We start from the raw sequence: 24228 nt of genomic DNA on the forward strand, positions 1-24228 counted from the left end.
CAAAGGAGGTACATACACTTGATCTTCGCCAAACCCCATAGAAAAAAAATCACAGGGAGTCAGATCTGGCGACCGAGGAGGCCAATGGAGAACACACCGATCGTTGTTAGAAGCCCGTCCACACCAACGTTTTGGTAGATGCTCATTAAGATACCCACGCACTTCCAGATGGAAATGTGGTGGAGCCCCATCTGGTTTATCTTCATGTAACTGAGGCATCAACCACATCAACGGGCTTCTAACAACGATCGGTGTGTTCTCCGTTGGCCTCCTCGGTCGCCAGATCTGACTCCTTGTGATTTTTTTCTATGGGGATTGTCAAAGATCAAGTGTATGTACCTCCTGTGCCAGTTAATCTAGAAGAACTTAATAACCGGATCCGTGCAGCAGTGGCTAGAGTTGATCGTGATATGCTCCAGCGGGTGTGGCAGGAGTTAAGACTACCGAGTGGATGTTTGTCGCGTGACGCGAGGAGGTCACATCGAGCACTTGTAGCAGTTGATGGATCAAAAACTTGTTGAGTTTCTCTTTTTATTGGTATAACTTTCAATAATGTATGTCTCATACTTTTCATAATACAAGGCTATGGAATCGGGCAAAGCCTTTGTAGTAGCCCTGTATTATACAAATCTGACTTTAAAGTAGAAGCCACTATTACTTCAAAACGATTGATATAAAATGTGATTAACAAATGATCCCTATCAAACAACTGCTTAAAATAACAAATAATATTGGTAAGTATGAGAAGATTGTTATGTAATAATAAGTAGGCTACATTATCAGTTTTATCAATACGATCCATTCAAAATTAAGACAGTGCAGTTATTTCTGATTATATGCCATGTAAGGGCACAGCAGTAAAATAATTTTCTTTTCGGTCACTGCGAACGGATCAGCAGAGTACGTACACAAAAAAAAAAAAAAAAAAAAAAAAAAAACAATTATCTTGTACGTACAGTGACCCAGTTAGTGTTGAAACGAAGCTAAATGGGAGGAACTGGAAGGTAATGACTTTATAATTATCTAATTTTTCGCATAATAGCTTGTCAACTTTGTATTATGCTAATATTTCACAAATATTACGCGTGTTTTTTCTTTTGTCTTTTTAGTATATCCTGCTTTTGTATTGAAGTACAATATACTCGTACTTCTAGCATTTAAAGGAAACTAGGCCTAATTAAACAAAATATGAATTGACATATTGTATAGGCCTAATTTATATTCGTGTTAGAACACTTAGATGTGACATATTTCCATTCAGCTAAACTTCAACTTGCGGTTTCCTTCATTCCTTTGTGCCTCCCAAATTCCTACATTGTGCACACAAAATAAATAGTTGGCACTGAAAAGTGCCTTTTCGTAAACGTGATGATTCACACTCGAGAAATCACAGACAAATCGCCTCTTTTAATCTTTTAAAATAAATTTTATTGTTGGAAGAAAGGAAACCGCACAGTAGTTTTAACACACACATTGTTTATAGTTTCATAGTTTGTATCCGAGATTATGTAAAAAATTTACCACAGTGAAAGGTTTTTGACGAATTTTGGTTTCTAAATAATTAGACGTAATAGTTACAGGCGGTGTACGTTAAAAAATTGAAGTATGAATTTCTGTTTTAAATTAAGTAGCTATTGTTCAAATAATAACAGAATAATGAATTTTTTCACAGTTACCATGAATGCGATTAAAACAGAACCTGAAATTGATTTCGTATCAGATAATGATGACCCAAATGAAGAAGACTGCAGTCCATCACTGGTAAGTGATTACATGATACGGTCTGTTTCACTAGATATAGTTCCTCCAAAGAACCAGTCAAGTTTGTTGTGCTGTCAGTGGCGAAGCTCTTTAGCCTAGAGAATTTTGAGAGATAGCCTACCAAAAAAAATTCGAGTTATTATATTTAGTAACACTGTAAGTTCGTAATAATGATGTATCGTAACACTTGGTTTCACTCCGATCCTTCCATATATTAAATTCACTGTTTGCAGTCATTCAACTGCGAGAGACTTGTGGCAATAGCCTCATAGCGACGCGCGACGGCCTCGCTCACAGGAAGCGGCACTCGCAAGCTTGAGGGAAGTCCGGGGAGGAGAGGATATCGATTCGCTGCAACTCAGTAGCAGGATGCGGGGTTAGTCTTAACCGCGATATAATACGCCACTGTATGCTGTACCTTTCACATTAAGCATCCTCCATCAGTATCTAGACACACTCGAATGTGATGCTCCATATTATCGAAGATCCTCTGCATCATGCCCTCATCAGTAGTTCGGATTGTTGCACTGATGTTGTTTTCTATGTCTTCTGACTTGCAAAGCTTATTCTTGTAATCATGGTCCTTCAAATATCCCCATAAGAAAAAATCCGTAAGAGTCAGATCTGGAGTTTGAGATGACCATAGTCATTTGGAGATCATTTGATCACTGTAGAAAGAGGAAATTTCACTCATGTGTAACGTTTTATAGACTTTTTTTACCCAGTAACGTTTTGACAACAAACACCTGCTCTCCAATGATATAGGTCTATACATCCATCCTGAATGATCTTCAACTACACACTGAAACTTACGCATTGTCATCAGACAGAAATAGCTAATTGGTCATCTGGAAACTCACAAAGATGAATTATTCAAGGATCAAGGTCACTTGTACACTATTCATCATGTTTATATGTAGGGTGGGAAGAACAAATCAGTAAGTTGGTTCTTTGAAGGTACTATCTTGTGAAACATCATATATCTCATGTTACTAGGATTCCAATTTCTGACTAAGTATAATTTAATTACTTGTTTATGTTTTTGTTACACAGATAGGAAATTTTTTGAAAGTGGATGTGATTGAATTCAAGGAAGAACCTTATGATCAGAGTTACAATGACGTATTAGACGTAAAACGCGAAGAAAAAGAAGAATCCATTACATATCCTTTATTGAATTCCAAACATGAGGTGAGTTGTATTGATCTTATTACGATTAGATACATATTGAAACAAATCTTGCATTTGTTTATTATTATTCTAGAAATTTTTCGTATCTGCGTTATCTCATTTTGATATTTTGTTATTTTTACTCGTGTAGTAATATATTTCAGATTTGCACTGAGCTGCAACAGCCTGATGAAAGTTGACGTAATTATCACACAAGTAATTAGTTTACTATAATTGTTATTGTGCCATATAGTGTTTCATTTTGAATTCAGTCTCAGTTTTCAACCAACAGAATAACATAATACTTTGCAAATATTGCGTGTGTATTTGTTGTGCACTAGTTTCTATGAAATCCCTCTGAATATGGTCTTCGTGTTGTACAGTTTGTGCGTTTCAGTACTTTCACTGTTCACAGCTGCGCTTCTGGCTACCATTACGTGGTCTGCAAGGTAGCCACAGAGGAATCTCTTCAGTAGTCACTCGTTACCATCATTAGTAATCGTTGGGCGCTAGAGGGACCATAACAATAGTACATTATGCAACGAGCCTTCAATGATAGTAATTAAGAAGTGAGTATGGATGTTTATGAAACGAGCGCAAGCGAGTTTCATAATTTTCATACGAGCTTCTTAATTACCATTATAGGCGAGTTTCATACGACTTTTTATGCTCGACCATATTTCTAACTTGAAATTACAGTATTCAGATGTATACATTTTATTTGTATCTGACAAGATCGGAAGTGACCTTGTTCTAGGTCGTGAATTGTGAGATGTGCGCAGACGCGAAAGTATTGATTTTTTCCGAGGAACAATAATGTCATTGAACTTGTGTAATCCGTTAAACTTGGTATAACTTTGATTATTGAATTCGACATTGAAAAACGAGATGACAAATTGAATTTATTTGAATATTATTTACAATTAACGCTAATTATTATAGTAACAGAACATAACCTTCTGCGACAGTATTGGATTTCCAGCCTCCGTGACTTTTCGCTAATTCTCTTTCGATTGCATATCCGAGAATAATCGATACTTGCGGTTTTATAATGGTACAAAGCTGACTCGTTATTGGCTGAACACCAGTAAGCTGAGTTGTCATTGGCTGAAAACACCTGAACTTTAATGAGTAGGTGTACTTTAATGACATGCATTAAAGGACTGCTACCAGGTGTATAATTACTACATTTCGGCATGGTCGAGCATAAAACAATTTATGTCAGTCTGTCATAAATTTGGAGTCCCAACAACAACAATTAAGGAAATTTCCATTATAGCTTTGAATGTTCTCTGCAGATTTTACGGCGACATTTGTATTTGAATTCAAATTACAGTTGAATTTTCTCAGTCTATTTTCTTATCTGTATTTTTATAAATTTTCATTATGTGAAATATTATCTACTGCAAATTTTAGTTTCTTGTAAACAAATTTCTTGTAAGAGATTTTTAATGTCATTTTAAATGTTACTGTTTAACATTCTTTGTCTTTGGCAACCTCACCAAGTTGAGGAAGATTGAATTATTGAATTATTATTATTATAAAAGATAATACATAGCTTTCTTTAAAAACAAAGATTATGAGCTATAGGATAAACTAAGAACTTTGACATCTGAAAAATTATCTGTAGACTTTCTTTTCGCTTGTTGGACAAAGTGAGTACATGAGAAATATAAACACCTGCTCCTGCATAGTAATCGGAGAAAATCCATTCCAATTTCATTATTACCACGAAAGAAATTCTCACTCATACTGACTGTCAGACCCAGCAGAAAATGTCACCCATTTCATAAAAAATGAGTGAGTCCATTTATATTGTTTTCTCCGTGTTATGTTATTGTTATCTCGGGCCTCACCTTGATCTTAGCTGGCATACACAGTGTGAAGCACGCAAGATAAACTTATAACATAGCTCTGCAAATAATTGCCACTTAGTAGTGAAGAAATAAAACAGGCATGCTGTATTTATTCTTCTGTAAGGTACCTACTTCTTTCTTTCTCTTTAGGAAGAAGCATGTCACGCATATGCAGTTAAAGAGGAGGTGCTGTCTGAAGTGGATGAGGACTTTACAGAGAAGTAAGTAAAGTGTTTTGGAATAAAAAATAAATGACGTAAAATAAGTTTCTAGTATTTTATATAGTTTCTTCTATGTGGGATAGACATTTTGCAATAGCAGTGTGCCTTGCTGGCTACATGACCAAGAGGTCTGACTGCTTCTGGATATCTGTTGTTGGTTCATGATATTTAGGGAAGCTAGGCTGAACTGGTGGAAGAACGCAGTCTGCAATGAAAGAAGCCTTTATATGATTTGAAAGTGCTGCTAGAAAAATGAATTTGCAAATTAATCAACGTAAGACTAAATATATGCCATCTTCCAGTAAGGAATGTACATATTATCCATCGCATATTGTAATAGGTTCATACAAATTCTAGACTGTTCATACGTTTAAATATTTGGACTCAGAAATCACTTGTAAGAATGATAGCCATATAGAAATTCAAAAACGCATAATAGTTGCAAATAGATGTTTCTTTGGACTTAGAAAATATCTTAGATCACATTTAATAACAAAGAAAACCAAACTACTGATTTATAAAATTCTCATAAGACCAGTAATTACATATGCATCAGAAACTTGGACTCTCTTAAAGTCAGATGAGAAATCTCTGGCTACTTTTGAAAGAAAGATACTAAGAACTATTTTTGGGGCTGTGAAAGAAGGTGATACTTGGAAAAGAAGGAAAAATTGTGAATTGTATGAAGTATATAAGGAAACTTACTTAGTGAAGTATATTAAAATTAATAGATTGGCCCGGGCTTGACATTTGATACGTATGGACAATAATAAAACTGTTAAAAAGATCTATATGACACAGCCATTACAAACAAGAAAAGTTGGAAGACCGAAATTAAGATGGGAAGATGATGTCTTGCAGGATATTAGAATTAGTAAAATTAGAAATTGGAAGAATTTAGCAGCAAATAGAGAAGTCTGGAAGGACATTCTGAAGAAGGCTAGGGCCCATAATGGGCTGTCATGCCATGTATGATGATGATAAGTCTGAACTGGGCCATAAACCTAAGACAGTTTAGTAGTAGATATATTGGTAGTGGTAGTGGTGGTGTTGACATTAGTAGTAGTAATTATTGTAGTAGTACTGGTGATGGTGATGGTGGTGGCGGTGGCATATGACTCATCTCACCTGAAATTAAATTCTTCTGAAAAATTCCTGTCTACATACTATTAAACAAAATGAAAAATACAGATATAAGAGCAGAACGAAAAAAAAAAAAAAAAATACAAACAGCAGAATGTACAGTAAGTATGAAAAAAACAATATTGACTGCAGGATTTTAATAGAACAGATGTTAGAACTTCGATGCCAAAATAAATCGTTAGAAGCAAGAGAGTCCTTGGAAGAACATTCTGAATATGGTACAAGCAGGCCTTTAGGCGTAGTACTCGAATGAAAGAACGTTTTTTGGCCGATAATATTGCCTACCACCTTAATTTACTACGTGATTGTTCCCATAATTTGCTCAGAGATCAGGTGTTTGGAAATAAAGTATAGCTTCAGTAACTTCTGATGAGGACGACATTGGAATATTAGTGGACAGCAGACAAACAAAGGAAAAATGCTATACATTTTTCGACACCTGTGAATTTTGCCTGAATCTTTTTTTCTTCCAGGAAGAATGTCAGCACTGAAAATCTATGTATATGATACTTTGCACCCAATTGCAGTTTTCTTATGAAAGAAATCACGCTTATTATTTTAACAATAATAATAATAATAATTTTTATTATCTAATGGCAGGTATTTGACTGTTAGTCATTCACCCATATGAAGCCAGTTGTGTAGACCAACTTATCGATAAAGTCGTTTTCCAAGATCCCCAGTGATTTTATGATATAGAAAAATAGGAATATGAACACTTATGCATGGAAGAAGCTATTTTCGACGAAAGAGAAAAGTCGAACTAATAATAATAATAATAATAATAATAATAATAATAATAATATGTAATTCTTATCCTAATTACATTATATGGCAAATATATTAATATTACATATAATTTGGAAATTAAATTATTTTACCAGTTTCACCAAAAGCATACTATTTTGAGGAACTTTTTGTTTGATTAACAGAAAATGAAATAAATATGGAAAAAAAGGAACCAGTTTCCTGAACATTTTTATGAATTGACTAGTAACATTGTTGAAACTAAATTGGAATTGAACGGCAGATTCTTTCGACAGTGTGACAATAATATAAAGTATTGGATGTTTCGTTACGTGAACTGCAGACTAGTTTTCAATCTTGTTGACCAGAGATGTGTTATTGCTTTGCAGGCCCATTCATTCTCATTGTGATGACAATGCGAGCAATAAAGACCATGAAACATGCAAGAAATCTATAGAATGCTACAGTGTAACAAAGGACGCACAAATACTTCAAGAACAAATGCATGAACTTTGTGACCCTGAAGATAAAGCTATTGGGAAGAAGCATTTGAAATGCGAAATTTGTAGTAAAGATTTTAGTACTCTGCGATCTCTCAACAAGCACAGATATATTCACTCAGAAGAGACACCATTTAAATGTGACGTTTGTGGTAAGACATTTCCTCTGCTCTGTTATCTTCGAAAACATGAAGCAAATCACTTTCGCGAGAAAGCTTACAAATGCAGCTTCTGTGACAAGAGTTTCGTACGAGTCGATCATCTTGGTATTCACGAATCAACTCACTCAGGGGAGAATCCTTTCAAATGTGATGTTTGTGGCAAGGCTTTTCCACATATTGATTTTCTTCGGAGACATTTAATATACCACTCAGACGAGAGACCTTTCAAATGCGATATATGTATGAAAAGTTTTAAACGGTCAAATCACTTCAAAGATCATATGCTAATTCATTCAGAAGACAAACGTTTTAAGTGTGATATTTGTGGGAAGGGATTTACTACCAGTTACTATTATAAAGGCCATATGAGGGTACATGATAAAGATAATGTCTTTAAATGTAATTTCTGTTCCAAGAGTTTCTCATACAAGAGGGACGTGGAAAGACATGAGCGTATTCATACAGGAGATAGGCCTTTTAAATGCGACGTCTGTGGAAAGGGCTTCACACAGGCATGTACTTTGAAAGATCACTTCCGTATCCACACAGGGGAGAAGCCCTTTACATGCAAAATTTGTGGTGATTCTTTTAGGAATTCTAAGTTTCTTAACCGTCATTTAGTTAAACATACAAAGGGAAAGGTATAGAAAATATGACATTTGTAAAGACTTTACTTATTTGAAAGACACTCCAGCTTTACATTCAGTTCCAGATTGTGGAGAAGACTGAAATATGTACCAGGTGTAAACAAACGATAAGCTGCCAACTTTTTCAGGAGATGTACCAAAGTTAAGATAACGAAAATGTTTAGTAAATAGAAGTGTGATTTCGGTAATTAAAATGGTTTATTTTCGGCGATATTTTGTAAATGAACACAATTTCGTACCCTAAAGAAACTTAAAAAATAATAAAATAACATTTAAAAAAATAATTATTGAAACAATCCCTATGAAGCTAATAGAAATTGTTTGCATCATTAATTAAATTCATAATTAAATTTTATTGGACTGTGAGGAGGTGATAGTACTGCCTTCTTGATCTCACAAACAAGTCATTGTCGGAAAAGAGAAATAACCATTGACTGCTTGTCCTGCTCCCTGGAAGTAGATCCTAAAAGTAAGCATACATCATGGCGAGATGTCATGCATGTAATGTTGAACGATAAAATATATAGAAATGTTTATGTATATTTTGTAGAGAAGAAAATTTTCAAGTTTAATTTGGAAGAGAGAGTTATTTTTCCTGCGAATTCTTCATAAAAACTTATTTTTGTTGAAAATAACGTGATTTTGAAGTAATTTCGTGGATTTCTATAAATTCTGCGGATATATTTAACGTAAGGGGAGAGGATGGTATTTTTTAAAACCTTTTTTCCTATTTGGTGTAAAATATTAATTTTTTGTATGTAGAGAGCTCATAGCTGTAGTAACTCAACCAAATATAAATATTTTGAAAAAAAAAAAAAAAACAATTATTTGGGGGCCAAAATTTGAAAAAAATATACCCAATGCAGGATTGTACTAAAACCGATATATCTATACAGTTTTTAAAGATAGATTCAAACAGTTTTTTGCAATGCATTTGCAAAAGCATGTTCTACAAACTGTTTGCAACAGAATTTTGATATTAGTCTCTACGTTTGTAAAATGAACAATTAAAATTTAATAACAATTTTCTGATTTCCTTTCTTGCAAACAAACGGACGTATTTTTAAAATGAAATCAATTAACAAAATTCTGTTACAGAGAAAAGTTTCCTAATAGTCTAAAGAATGTGTGTTCTAAATTTCATGCATGTATCTCTAATAGTTTAGAAATTATATCCATTTTTGTCTGGCAATGTAGCAAAAAAAATTAAGTTACTGGAAACCGATAAAAGCGGGCGTATGATTTAAAAATCCATAGCGCAGGAAGTTTAAAAATGACGTCTCAACATCCGATAAGGGCCAAATACCCACAAAATGTTATGCAATGCATTCCACACATATCAAAGGGTATTTTAAAGAAAAACATTTTTTGAAAACTTAATTTACCAGAAATAACAATAAAAGTGGGCGAGTGATTTAAAAATCCATAACGCAGGAAGTTTAAAAATGGCGACTCAACATCCGATAAGGGCACAAATACCCACAAAATGTTATGCTATGCATTCCACACATATCACAGAGTATTTTAAAGAATTTTTTTTAAATTTTATTCATTTTTCACCAAAAAAATACCATCCTCTCCCCTTAATTTTGTACTTTCATTAAGGAATTTGTATTTTCCATGCATAAAATTAAATTTTTAAGGTATTTCGCATATATATATCGTTAATACAAAAAAATCACACCCCTATTAATAAAGTTTTTCTCTATCTCACACTTTAATTTTAATATAATAAGATATCTTGTTTGTAGGAGAGAATGAAGCACATATCATATTAACATTTCTGCGTTAATGTTTGAGCAATAGCAAGAAATTTGAATGTGGAGGAGGAACCAGCACTGCAGAAATTATTCTTGATGATATTTGCTCCTCTCAGAACATGCCTTGTCTCTCCATAAATTTGGTGAATTTCACAGAGCTTATAAGCAAACAAAATTCACCAACCCCATATTCTGTCATATAATTGTAAGTAGCTTAATCTCACTTATATATTGTAAGCTGTTTAATGACCCTATTTTCTACTTATGTATGTGTAGCAGTTTGTATTGTTTGTATTCTGTATAACTGGAACTTACAGAACAAGAAAGTTATCTTATTTTCCAATGTGTCATTCTTGTGATTGAACTATTTGCCATCTGGCAACTCGGCATAAAGTTGTCAAATCTCTCCAATTTTTTTAGTTAAGTTTTGACATATTGGTAAATGGTTCTTCATAGTTATGTTGAAATCCTTACATACAATACCGGTACATATACAATAGATGAATCCAGAATTGCTATTTTTATCAATACAAGACAAGATAATGTTATATTACTTTAAATTTGCATGCTGTTCTTGCTTTTCATGGTTAATAGAGATTCCCTTCTGTAATTATCTTATAATAGATATTTCTTCCTATTGCTATTTATTTAGTAGGTGTATTTATGTGAAATATACTGTAGTATATAATGTGTGTTGTAGCCTAGATGTCAGTGGTACCTTTTTGTTTTATTTACTTTTTAATTAATTTATTTATTGTATTTATTGTAATTATAGCTTTGGTCTTGGATTTCATTCTCTTAAAGTCCTATACTGAAGGGCCACACTAGGAATATATTCATTCATTCATAGTGTTCTGCCCAAGGGCAGGTTTTTCCTGCAAACCCAGCATTCTCCAGTCTTTCCTGTTTTCTGCTTTCCTCTTTGTCTCGTCATATGATCCATATATCTTAATGTCGTCTGTCATCTGATATCTTCTTCTGCCCCAAACTCTTCTCCCATTCACCATTCCTTCCAGTGCATCCTTCAGAAGGCAGTTTCTTCTCAACCAGTGACCCAGGCAATTCCTTTTACTCTTTCTGATCAGTTTCAGTATCATTCTTTTTTTATCCACTCTTTCCAACACATTTACGTTTTTTATTCTGTCTGTCCACTTCACATGCTCCATTCTTCTCCATATCCAAATTTCAAATGCTTCTAGTCGCTTCTCTTCGCTTCGTCATAATGTACATGTTAGAAGTATATTATTTTTATATTTTATTTTGTGTATTTATTATAGTTTTGTGCCTGTTATTGTGTTAGATTTGAGTTTAATGTTATTATTTGAGTGACAGCTCTGGAGAGTCATTGAAATGTGACAATTTTGCTAATAAGTAATGTATACCAAAGACAACCTACTGATTTATAGGAGGCAGGATTTCAGATCAGTAACAATATATGTGTTGAAGCTGTCATATTAGCACTGATTTCTTTCGTATAAAATGTTGCTGTGCAGATTTCTACATTGACTCTTGCAATAAGCGTTGTTTCATTTACACAAAGACAATCATATGGAATACGTTTTTGTTGTAAATTGGGGCTGGTAGAAAATTTAATTTTGCTTCACAGTTGACATAGCGTCAAATAACTGAAACCAATTCACTTTTCCAGCTCTGACAACTTAATTTGTTTCTCAGTGAGAAGATAAGTTTTAAATGCTTGGATCTGCTGTTGTAACATTTTTATTTGATTGAATATCTTTAATATTTATATTTCTGCTTTAGTTATTTGAGTGAGTATTGGAGGTCACATTTGGTCCCATTTAGTGATGTATTATTAGGGACAAAATAGTAGTTGAAGTAAAAATTAAAATCATTTGGATATATTTGAACATGGGTTTCCTTGATTGGGATAGTATGGAATAACTTCATTGTTTAATTGGTAATTTAATTACACTACTTTTTATTTATCAACAGCATAGTAAGGCACCGAGATGTAATTAGTTTGTGTTGGAAATATGACTGTGAGATCCATGAGTACTTTTTTATTTATCAAATCTTCACTATGTTAGAAAGCGGGTAACATGCAGAAATAGATTGGAGATATAAAATGTGCTGCTGTTATGGTAAAGAGAAAGAAAACTATAAACTTACTCCATGAGCTTCATTTGTACATTATAGCACTCTGGCAGTGTTTGGTCTGGGCATTCCACTGTCTGCTTTCTTGTGAAAAAAGGCATAAAGAGCTAAATTCAATTCTCTGTGATTGTGTTGAGAATTTGGAGTTATAAATTCAACTCTCTATCATTGGGTTGAGAATTTGGAGTTGGAAATTCAACTCTCTGTCATTGTGTTGAGAATTTGAAGTTAGAAATTCAACTCTGTCATTGTGTTGAGAATTTGGAATTAGAAATTCAACTCTCTGTCGTGTTGAGAATTTGGAGTTGTTATTCACTTTCAGTGACGAAATTTAGTAAGGTAATTAACCTTCACGCAGTTTATTATATGTATGCATACAATTCAGAAGTATTTTAAATGTGGATATGGAGAAAAATAGTGCATGTGAAATGAACAAACAAAGTAAGTAATCTAGAAAGAGTGGGTGAAGAAAGAATAATGCTGAAATTGATCAGGAAGAGAAAAGAAATTGGCTGGGTCACTGGCTAAGAAGACATTGCCTATTGAATGATGCACTGCAAGGAATGATGAACAGGAAAAAAGTTGGGGATAGAAGAACATATCAGATGATAGACAGCATTAAGATATTATATAGATGGCATACAGAGACTAAGAGTAAGGCGGAGAATAGGAAAGGTTGGAGATTGCTGGGTTTACAGTGAATGACATGGCCTTGACAGAAAATTATGAATAAATGACTGAACAATTCAGAATACGATAATCTCAATTTCTCCACTATGTGGCTGCTAAAATATACAACCAACATCGTACTTTCTACCCATCATTTGTAAGAAAGGAAATTCATAGTGAGACATAGTGGAGCATGTGTTGTCAGCAAATAGCTGGATACACTACGGAGATAGAAGATCAATTTCTCCAGTGACATGTAGAGTAACGAAGTTAGCAAGTGACTAGATGATTCGTTAACATAATACCACGTGACCATGAGCCACCTTCCAACATAACCAGCACATAAGTAATCCTATAAGGGCTCTTTTAAACTCACAGAGGCCCATCTGTAGCTGAAAGATTGTTCACTACTGGTGACTTCAAATAGATTTGTGTAAACTACTGGTGGAGTTTGTGGTGTATAAACTTCCCACAGAACAATTCCATTCCCTCTATTCCAATTATCATTCCTTGGATTTTATCCTATTGTTTTTTTTTTCACTCATATGAAGGAAGGATGTAAGAAGAGTGTCCTTACCATATAATGTAAAATGATATTATAAATGCTGTAATGACTGGGAGAGTTTTATACATATGAATCATATTTGGAGAAAGTAAATGAGACGTAATAGTTTATCTCTATACCGGTATGTCTACGGTGATATATAATGTTCCCACCTTTTCTTGCTGAAAGTAGACAGCACTGTTTTTTTTTTTTCTAAAAATTGATAAGCATGAATGTCAAACATCTCTAGCAGATTAAATGTGAGTGGTCCTTGTAAAATATGGACCAGAGTGTTGGATTTCCAACCCAGAAACCTGGGTTCACATGTATATGAACGCATGCGAGATATATAGTCCATAAAAATAAAAATACGGATATTTTCAGATTAATCACATTCCCGCTGTTATTTGTGTAATATTCCTACGCTCATTACAAACCAGTTGCGAAATCTATTGTGATTGTAATATATCCCAGATTTTGAAAACTATTCGAAGGTAAAAGAATTATTAGTGCTGGAATGTTATCAGTGGTCAAATTCAATAACTTAAAATCTTGACACATACACATAAAATTGTCCTATATATTAAAATAAATTTGTTTTGTTACTTGTGTCTACTTCATTTTGTCCTGTCTCATCCTATTCCAGTGTCAGTTGTCACTAAAGCCTGCTATAAGCACGTTTACAATGGAAAGGAATTATACAAATTCAATGGCACTAACTCTGTGAGTGTATGAATGAAGCCTAAAGCGAGGTACAAGATTGTATGGTGTCTTATGTAATTTTTTTTGTCATCTTAATGTAATTTATGGGAAATTATTTTATGTAATTAGATAGATTTTTTTAAGCGGATCAATGTTGTAATACATAAGAATGTGTTGAATTCACGACATTATATTTTATGAAGTAAATTATTAATAAATTTAGTACATATAGAATGCAAAACACTACCGATACTTGAAATATACTATAAAAAAAAAGAAAATATATAGGTTTTCAGCGAAAAGAACTACATATAATCAATCTATACATTACGAAAAAGAACTAGTGAAACACAATTTTTGTTGTCATTTTTAAAGAAAATGGAGCAGAATTGCAGGGTAATTTACAGCATTGGACCTCGGGACTCATTTTGCTATCATTCATTCAAAATGTCATTGTCATCGTTACCCATCGTTACCCATAGTCCTGGTTAAGTGCATGGTGCAGAGTGCTGTACTTACGCAGTGGTCATTCAGCAACAAAATCATTCACAGAATAGAAGTGGTAAGCACAGTAAGCCTTATGTTGAAGTACAAGTCTTGGAGCCCCTGCTCCATAAAAAATAAGCTCGACATAGGCTATAGTTTTTTTTTTTAATTTTTAGTTTTGCTGAAAATTCTATAAAGTGATGGCTATTCCTACACTCCTCTATGGATCTGAAAACTGGTTCAATGTAAAGATCAATGGAAACAAATCAAAGGGGCTGAGATGATATTTCTCCGAAGTTTGGCAGGCTACACTCTTTATGATTGAAAAATGTGAAGATATGTGGAAAGAGTTAAAAAATAACTAGCATATTATACAAGATAAGTAATTATGGAGCAAACATTTAAATAGAATGGTGAACTACCGTATCCCGAAAAAAATAGGTGCCGTATTTATCTACCAGCTAACAGGACTAAGAAATGTGGGCTACCTTACTTCAAGAAGTGATGGATTGACCAGTTTTCATATAGGTACTTGAAACCAGAACAAACCAATATGGTTTAAACCACGATGCTGATGGCTGAAAAATGCTGTATACAGGATTGTATGGAGTAAATCGATAAATTTTGCATATAATTGCAAAGAGTATTTTTTTTTTCATTTTGTGCAGAATATACAAAATATTTTTTAATGACGTCCTTTCTTTCTGCTGTATTCTCCTGGTCTTAAAATGTAAATCATCAACCTCGTTTAAATTAACTCCATAGGTCTATACCCAATATTTCTGACTTCTGTGTGGAATTCTCGATGATGATATTTGACAATAGAAAGAAGAATTGGGAGGAGAAGCAAAAGGTACGTGAACATGCGTCCTTGCAAGAAAATTTGGGTTATGGGAAAGAATATATGTGAGCTCGAAGCCGTTTGCCACTTTTTTTTTTTATTGGGTTATTTTACGACGCTGTATCAACATCTAGGTTATTTAGCGTTTGAATGAAATGAAGGTGATAATGCCGGTGAAATGAGTCCGGGGTCCAGCACCGAAAGTTACCCAGCATTTGCTCATATTGGATTGAGGGAAAACCCCGGAAAAAACCTCAACCAGGTAACTTGCCCCGACCGGGATTCGAACCCGGGCCACCTGGTTTCGCGGCCAGACACGCTGACCGTTACTGCACAGGTGTGGACGCCACTTATTTTTGTTTGTCACTGTTCTTATGAAGGAACTTAAGAGAATTTTGAAGGTGAAATGCCTTAAGAGGATATAACCTCATAGGCATTCGGATGACGATGGAAGCTGCAAATTGGCTGTATGATTTTGATTACTATCTAGTTGGCTGTGGCGTGACATGCTGTATGTGTTGCTTTTTTGGAATGTGTTAATCCATTATCTGATATCAGAACCTCGTAGTTTATTTTCTGATGTGACTTGTTAATTTCTGCATCGAAGTGTTGTGCCCTGATATTTTTATGTGTATGCTTCATTGAGCTAGGAAATAAAAAATGCATTCCGTTCAATATATTGTAAATAGAAATCTCGATGTCCAAACTAGAGTGAGACTGAAAGAGCTAGGGCCTCCAAGACCAGAACTAAAAATCACGCAAGTGCAAAAACAAAGTAAAAACAAAACTAGTTTTACTAGGAATTTCAATAGGGCAATGTATAATGCTGCTGACTGGTTATGTGGATGTGAAGTTAAAAATGCATTTTTTTGTTTCACGTGTTTGATCATGAAGACAAATGATATTGGATGGACCGTAACAGGTGTTACAGACTTGAAAAATTTTCATGCCAAAGTGAAGAAACACAAGTACAGCGAGACGCATATAAATGGCGGCATTGAATTTGCCATGTTGGGAAAAGTAGATGTTAGATGCCAATTGGACACTGCTTACCGGTTAAAAATAAAAACATTTAATGAGGATGTTTCCAAAAATCGGTACATATTAGGAAAGCTCATAGATTGCATAAAATTCTGTGGAAAGTTCGAGCTCGCATTAAGAGGGCATGGTGAAGGCGAGGACTCCAACAATCCTGGAATTTTTCGTGGCCTAGTTAATTTAATGTCGGAGCTTGATGGTCTCCTAAAACAGCATATTGAAAAAACAGAAAATCGAGCTTTTGTAGGTCTTTCTAAAACAGTTCAGAATGAGTTGCTCGACTCAATTTATGAGGTGTGCCTTAATTTGATCAGAGCTGAAATATTACAGACTAATTATATCGCAATTGAAGTCGATGAAACCACTGATTGTGCTACATTATCACAGTTGGGGTTCATAATGCGATATGAACTCAGGGGAAAATTAATTGAAAGATTCGTAAGTTTCCTACAACCAAAAGCTGACACTGCAAAAGATGTAAGTGACTCCATCTTCTGTGTGCTAGATAAAATGAAAATAAATGAAACCCGTGAAAAGCTAATTGCTCAAAGTTATGATGGCCCTCCTATCATGAGCGACCCAAAGGATGGGGTCCAAGTTAGAGTGAAAACCAAATACAAGAATGCCCACTTTGTTCACTGTTACGCCCACCAGCTGAATTTAATTGTTGAACGTTGCGTGACCGGAAATAAACAAGTTCGAATATTTTTTAGTACTTTGGAAGGTTTTTCCACTTTTTTCTCCTATTCGTCTAAACGTACTGCTGTTCTTGACCAAGTTGTGAAAGAAAATATTCCTACTAGCCCTCCACCCATGAGATGGAATTTCAAAACGTGGTGCGTGACCACTGTTCACACATACAAGAAGGAAATTGTGGAATGCCTGGACAGGATTATTGCTGACGTTAGCAACGACTATAAGACAGTACGTAAAGCAGTGGGACTGAAAGGGTTTCTGCAAGATGACGATTTCCTTTTCTGGTTACATTTCTTCAACAAAGTTATGCCACTGTGCAACATTTTGTTCAGCCAGCTTCAGGAAAGAGCCGTTAGTTCAATGAAAACGCAGAAGTATATATCCGAATTTCAGTCATCCATCCAACGAGTTAGGTCTTTGCTCGAACTTGACGACCATTGGAAAGAGGAAGGAGGAAATGGACTTCCATCAAAACGAGCACGTATTACTGATACACGGAAAATAGCAGCTAAAGAAGTTTGTGACATCATCACAATGCAAATGAACGACCGTTTTCTGTTTAGCGATCACCTTTCAGCTGTGTTGTTGCTTGAACCATCATTATTTTCAAAACATCGCATAATTTTCCCAGAAAGCGAATTCAAAATAGCTGTTGATGTGTTCAAGTTGAACCCTGTGGAGTTACGTCATGAGTTGAATGTACTCTATAACCGAAGAGATTTTGAAAAAGCAGCAGGGGCATTAATTTTGTTGAACTGTATTCATGAGAACAATTTGGTAACTATTTTACCCGAGACAGTCAGACTTTTGCAGATCATAGTGACCATTCCAATGCCCACTGGAGAAGCAGAACGATGTTTGTCAACATTGAAAAGAGTGAAAACATTTACGCAGAATACAATGAAAGAAGACCGACTTTCTGCGCTTGCAATGTGTTCAATTGAAAACCAGCTGTTGGCATCGCCCAACTTCAATGAACTTGTCATAGATCACTTTGCAGTGCAGAAGGAAAGAAGGGCTGACTTTATTTATAAACAGATAAATGAAGGTAAATCTTTCTCTCTCATAACAATAACTATATTAGGAACAAGTTGTGACAGATAGACAGATAATAGGCAGAGCTAGAGAATTTCATTAGGGGGTGCCACTCGTGACTGAACTTTTGTGACTTGCAACTTGAGCTGGCTTGCAATGAAAAATTTCCTACATTCTTACATATTGCGTATTGTATTTATTCATTTTTATGTCCAACATACTGTAGTAAGAAAAAAAAGTTATATTTGCAGTAGACCTACCTAGAGCATTAGCAACCTCTACATTCAAAGAAAATATACCTAAATATTTTTGTTGGCTGCATCTAGTTCACCTATTATTGTCTGGTTGAAACATGGCATCACTAGTGTTTTATTACTGTGCAAAACCGTAGGAGCTATTTATTACTGCATAAAATATTAGGTGTTTGTAAATAATTAACTAGTCCATATTTAATCCATTTTCTAGAATTTTAACCAAGTTCAATATAAGTCAAATGGGTCCATAATTATTATCATGTTGCTTTGTCTATTGGAATGACTATTATATTCTTTAAGTTATTTGGATAGATACTTTGAGATAAACATATATTATTTGAATAATATCAAGGGAAAAATTGTTCCTGGGCCAGGTATCGATCCCGGGACCTCTGGTTGAACGTACCAGCGCTCTTTCCAACTGAGCTGCCCGGGAACTCCAACCGACACCATCTCAACTTTTCCCTTTATATCCACACAACTCGTGTGGGCTGACGAAATGCCAGAGACCCACTTCGAGTGCACACAGACTCTGTGTGACTTGGAATTGTGGTTTTCTGTTAACGTACACAGTGTCGGGTGGAGTTCCCGGGCAGCTCAGTTGGAGAGAGCACTGGTACGTTCAACCAGAGGTCCCGGGATCGATACCTGGCCCCGGAACAATTTTTCCCTTGAAATTATTCAAATCTGCTTTACAGGGAGCTTTACCTGAAAGACTAGATTTGTATATGTTATTTGGTTAGGCTATTAAGAGTCATTTTAACAAAAGATGCCTCTGGAAAGAAACCATGTTCTTGAATTCATCAATGACTTCATCTCCACTGGTGTATGCAAAATGGTCAACCTAGCACAGGAGGAATAGCCGAGTTTGTCGGGGGGGGGGGGGGAACAGACTATACTGATCTGGTCTGGAATTAGCCTTAGATTATAACCAGGTGTTGATTTAAAAAAAAGTTGGTTATGGAATATTTTTGTTTGATTTTGGTATATTTTTAGGTGTTTCTCACAACCTACGTAATTTTAGAGGCCCACAAATTCATTAGGTGGTTTCTACCTCATAGCTCCACCTATGGACCTTTGGACAAATAAGGGAAATAACTTTTTTTTTCAGTTCTGAGTGATGGAATTACACCAGAATCCGTGATCAGCCCATTGGTTCCACAGAATGAGGAGAAGAATAGGAAAAAAAGAGGATTGTCGTTAATGGTGAGTACTTGATATATTTTATTCAGTAAAAGTCTAGAATCGGCATAATGACTTGATCTCTTGTTGCTCCAATGGGACACATGAAGATTTTGGAGTTGTGGGTAATGACCAAAATAGAGATATTGGTTAAGAGATGGCTTTCTGTGTGAACCATTTTTGTCTCTTCCTCTCCTTAAACCCCCTTTTTCAGTCTCATGCTGTCATTTTCCCCTCACACTACTGAATAATAAAAGACATGAATTAGGAAATGGGTGTTTTAGAACCTGAGGCAGTATCGATTAGTTATTAGCTTAACAGGGAAAAAGTTTCGGAAACAGATAAAAGTCTGAGGGAGCTAAATCTTGCAATTATGGGAGGTGGTCAGTCAGTTTGAAGTAGTGATGGGGAGAATAGAATAATCTGTTCTCAAATAATCGAAATATTTATTCGAATAAAAGTTCTCGATTACTTTTATCATTCAAATAACGATTTGATTACTCACCTCGGTTGTTCTCGAGTAGTTCTCGGTTCTCTTTTCCAACATCCAGCATGACAGCGATAACGATAGCTGTGTATTGTGCAAGCACAGAAGTTTATATTTTTTTATTATTCTAATCACATGCTGTAGTTATCTGCAACTTCTGATAAAGTTGTATTCCTGCGTCCCGTAATTAGACGAGAGAGAGAAAGAGGAGAGAGATGAGATAGGCAGCGACGATCTGGAGGAAGTCTTTATTGCACGCAGCTACCTCATGTTTGTAGGTGAGGTTAGCTGAATAAATATAATTGATGAGCAATCGATGTTCTCGAGAACTTCCATCCCTATAGTATTTCTTTCTGTTCTCATTCTTCACTTCTCGCAGCACCTATCTTCTGAGCAAATTATTCGAATACTTGTTCACGATTCGAGCTATATCTCGAGAACTTACAAGAATCGAATAATTCGTATTTTTTTATTCTGATACTCCCATCACTACTTTAAAGCAAGCTTCGTCAATTTACTCCAATGTAGCCAGGGACTTGTGGACAGGTATACCTTATTTTATTTCAAGGAATGCAGTTCGGTGTTCAAATAAGCCACCAAACTGCATTCCTTGAAATAAAATAAGGTATACATTGTTTTATAACGAATTGTAAAAACTGTTTAATAAAAAATTAAGTTGGAGAAAGTTTTGTACTACAGGTATTTAAATTAATGGTACTACCACAGTCTAATATATACAGTCACGAAGTTCAATACGTAGTAAATATGTATCCATAGATAGTTGCTAATCACTAGAACCGCTAATATCGCTTCATTACAGACAATGCGAAATAGTACCGGCACAGTCTATTGTTCCTAGCACCCTCACAACTCAAGCTTCGTGACTGTATACATATACTAGACTGTGGTACTACCGTTACTATGCGATGTTCATGTTATAGTTGCTCCATTTGTTCATGTTGCATGCCTCAAACATGCTCATTAATCAACATTTAATTTCCTACATTTCATACATCTTACCTTATGCCCAAGTCCCACAAAATCATAATAAAAACAATAAATTGTTGTAACTCTCTTTTTCAGAATTCACAGTATGGCAGTTCAGAGTTTTGTGACGAATTTTAAACTGTATTTAAAATTTAATATTATTTTAACGTACAACATTCATTATTATAATCAACTTTTCAATCTAACAGAATTTCAGTATATTGTAGATGGAAGTATATGCTATATTTCACTATTGAAGCAATATTCTATCTCAGTTCAAAGCAACATTTTACATTTTTACATTTCACGTACTTGACCTAATGTTTATCTCATTTCTGATGTTTGGTACACAGGAAAGGAATATGTTACAATTGAATGTGAATAACGTAAGTGTGGAGCCATGCGACCTTGGCTATAATCATGAATCAGACATAAGATGTGAAGAAAATGAATGTCACATTTCGTCTCCATTGTTGAAGTTTGAAGTAGGGGTGAGTTGTGTTCTTGTTTATAAGCATTGTAATTCCTAATTTCTTAGACTATGCCCAGACCGAACTATGTTATGGAACTTCATGTTTCATAACATGTTACAAAAAGTCACAGTAATCTTTTATGTGAAGTTCCGTAATAATTTGTCGTGTTCTGTGGCCAAGAAACTGGCAGTAGTTGAAGTCGATAGTAAATGGATCTCCATTTTATTCCTTAATTTTATTACAAGTATTAATTTTTGTATCAGTACACCTAATTTGCTCTGAAATAGTGATATTTTATTTAAGGATGAACTACGTAATGAAGAGACATTCGGGCCACCAAACCACAAGCATAACAGGAAATAATAAATAATTCTTTCTTTTATCATAATTTCACTCTCTTTCAGAGACTATTTCGTCTTAAACTACTTTAAAACATATGCTTTTAAAAATGTAGTGTATTTGTTCAATTAAGCATTTTATTCTTTAAAGACAGTATTTTAAATATCTGTCATTTATTACAGTAAAATTTTTATGTATTAAATATAAATTTTAAATGAAACAAAAACCACAGATGAAAAGATGTAATGAGTTTTCCGAAGAGAAGTCTTTTTAATAGGTAAACAATGAGCCTTTGACTATAGCTACTGGTCACCTGCATTTTTTTTTACATGAATTCTTCTTGATTTGTTTATGTTTTCTGACATAGAATCCATAATAATCCATAAATGGCAGAAAAGAAATCATATTGGAAACGATAATAATTTATGTACATCTAGCATAATAAGTTTATGCAAAATTAATTAATGCATAATATATTACTTAAACTACAAAAGTCAAACCCATGACAGGCCAAATCGGCCCAGAGTGTGGCGAGAGGTTAGGACTCTCACCTTTACAGACAATTGGCATTTAATGGCAGTAGGTATGTCAGTCCTACATGCCTCCCCCCCTCCCGCCATTACCCCCATGGAACTCTGTTTTGTTAGAGGCTGAGTAGACCCCAGGGCCATAGTGCAGCTTGAAGGGTTAGATCAATTGAAAAATCCATGAGCCCATCGGGAATGGAACTCACGTCCTTCTGGGTTGCTGCATTACGTCTTAACTGTGATACTACCACATGCCCCCATTATTTAAACTTTACAGTGTGTCAATGAAGTACTGAACTATGTCTTCGTGTGTGTCAGTATGTTCCACACACATTCAAATAATATGGTAATGCAGAAGGAAAACAATTTGAACGCAATTTATGCCATCCTATATGTATAAAAATGGATCAAGGAAGAACTAGGAGTTTCATTCATATAAGCAAGTCTATTTTATTCACCAGATATTGTATTTTTATTATATGGAGATGGTGATGTTAAAAATTGTGTGTGCTTCAGAAGGAGCCATGTAACATAGTTGCAGTAAAGGAGGAGCCAATTGCAGAGGAATTGGAAGAGGATGGTGGCTTGACAAAAGGTGGGTATAGTGGTTTGTTGGCTACTTCAAGTATTGTATAGGTGTGGTGCTTCAGTTGCGTTGTTCTTGCAAGCTCAGAACCTGAATGACAGATGGCCAAACTCTACACACCTTAGATGTACAATTTAAAAATAATCAACAACAAATTCTGAGTAATGGATTTTCATTGGAAATTCTCAAGAAAATTAACAATAGTTATCAGAAAAAAAGTTACAGAACAAGTGTGTCACATTGATTACTTAGGTCGTGATGCATCTTATAGTTATGAAGACCTGTAAGGTTGTTGGAAACACTGTTCACGAATTAAACTACCTATTTACAAAACATTTTTACAGATAACTTAACAGAACTAATAAAAATAATTACTTTTTCATTAGATGTTTTCTTAATATATTCACAGCTTGCTGGGATAAGAATCACATCGAATGAACACCATTGCAATTAAAAAAAAAAACTAAATAAGACCTTGCTAATTGTGATGTCATTTTCCAGTTTCTTGGTCATAGATTTTTTTCTATTGATTTACAGGCTCTTCCTTCAGTGTAGCTATGACGACCTGAGAAATGAAGGATGAGATCTTGGAGATGAACCTAGATGCCAGAAGTATTTGAAATTCGAATTAGAGCACCACGAATTCTAATTAAATACACAGAAAAACTCCATCAGGGGAGAACACCTTCAGATGCGACATTTACTAAGAAATTTTTTGCAACAAAATATATGTAAGCATATATATTAAGTCATTACCAATAGACCACTCAAATGCAAATTATGTGATAAGGAATTCATTAAGTTGTATGATTTCAAATTTAAAGGTTATGTTTATGCAGAGTTTGAACTCTGAAAATGTGATATTATTGTGGCTCGAAGTTTATAGTGAGAGAATTGACATACATCTGGTAAGAATTTCTTCAAGAACGACAGTTTTGGTGAGGAGTTCTGATATTGGAATACTTTCAAAGTTCATATACGTGTTTACCCTGGCGAGAAATATTTTAAATGTGTTCTTTGTAACATGACCAACGAAAAGCAAGATCTTTCTGTTTATATGCGTCATCATAAAAGTGAAACTCTATTCAAGTGTGACATTTGCACTGAGGACTTTTAAGTTTTCACGTGTATTTGAAGACCATGTGCTAACTCATATCAAGGACAAACCGTACAAATGTGATATTTATGGTAATAATTTTACGAGTGGGGGGGCTTGATAAGATTTTAACCAATCAAAGAAAAAAAATTGTGGGACTTGATCTATACCTGTTTATTTTTCAATAAAATCCTTTTTAATTCAA

At 34.6% G+C, this 24228-nt stretch overlaps 1 protein-coding gene across 5 annotated transcripts; it reads left to right on the forward strand.

The window, feature by feature from the left end:
• The first annotated feature begins 930 nt into the window (after positions 1-930).
• On the forward strand, positions 931-24228 carry LOC138693220 (zinc finger protein 98-like). 5 transcript variants are annotated; one of them, XM_069817050.1, is made up of 9 exons: positions 931-1004; positions 1673-1761; positions 2815-2952; positions 4938-5008; positions 7288-7550; positions 19458-19552; positions 21356-21493; positions 22858-22936; positions 23465-24228. In XM_069817050.1, the coding sequence occupies exons 2-9, from the start codon at positions 1678-1680 to the stop codon at positions 23494-23496; spliced, it is 900 nt and encodes a 299-aa protein (XP_069673151.1). In that variant the 5' UTR covers positions 931-1004; positions 1673-1677; the 3' UTR covers positions 23497-24228. The 5 variants fall into 5 exon arrangements, with proteins under 5 accessions (XP_069673151.1, XP_069673132.1, XP_069673142.1 ...); XM_069817031.1 differs by lacking the exons at positions 19458-19552; positions 21356-21493; positions 22858-22936; positions 23465-24228 and having other exon boundaries at positions 7288-9069; XM_069817016.1 differs by lacking the exons at positions 931-1004; positions 1673-1761; positions 2815-2952; positions 4938-5008; positions 7288-7550 and adding an exon at positions 15829-18105.

This window comes from Periplaneta americana, chromosome 2, assembly GCF_040183065.1.
Source record: "Periplaneta americana isolate PAMFEO1 chromosome 2, P.americana_PAMFEO1_priV1, whole genome shotgun sequence".
Taxonomy (NCBI): Eukaryota; Metazoa; Arthropoda; class Insecta; order Blattodea; family Blattidae; genus Periplaneta; species Periplaneta americana.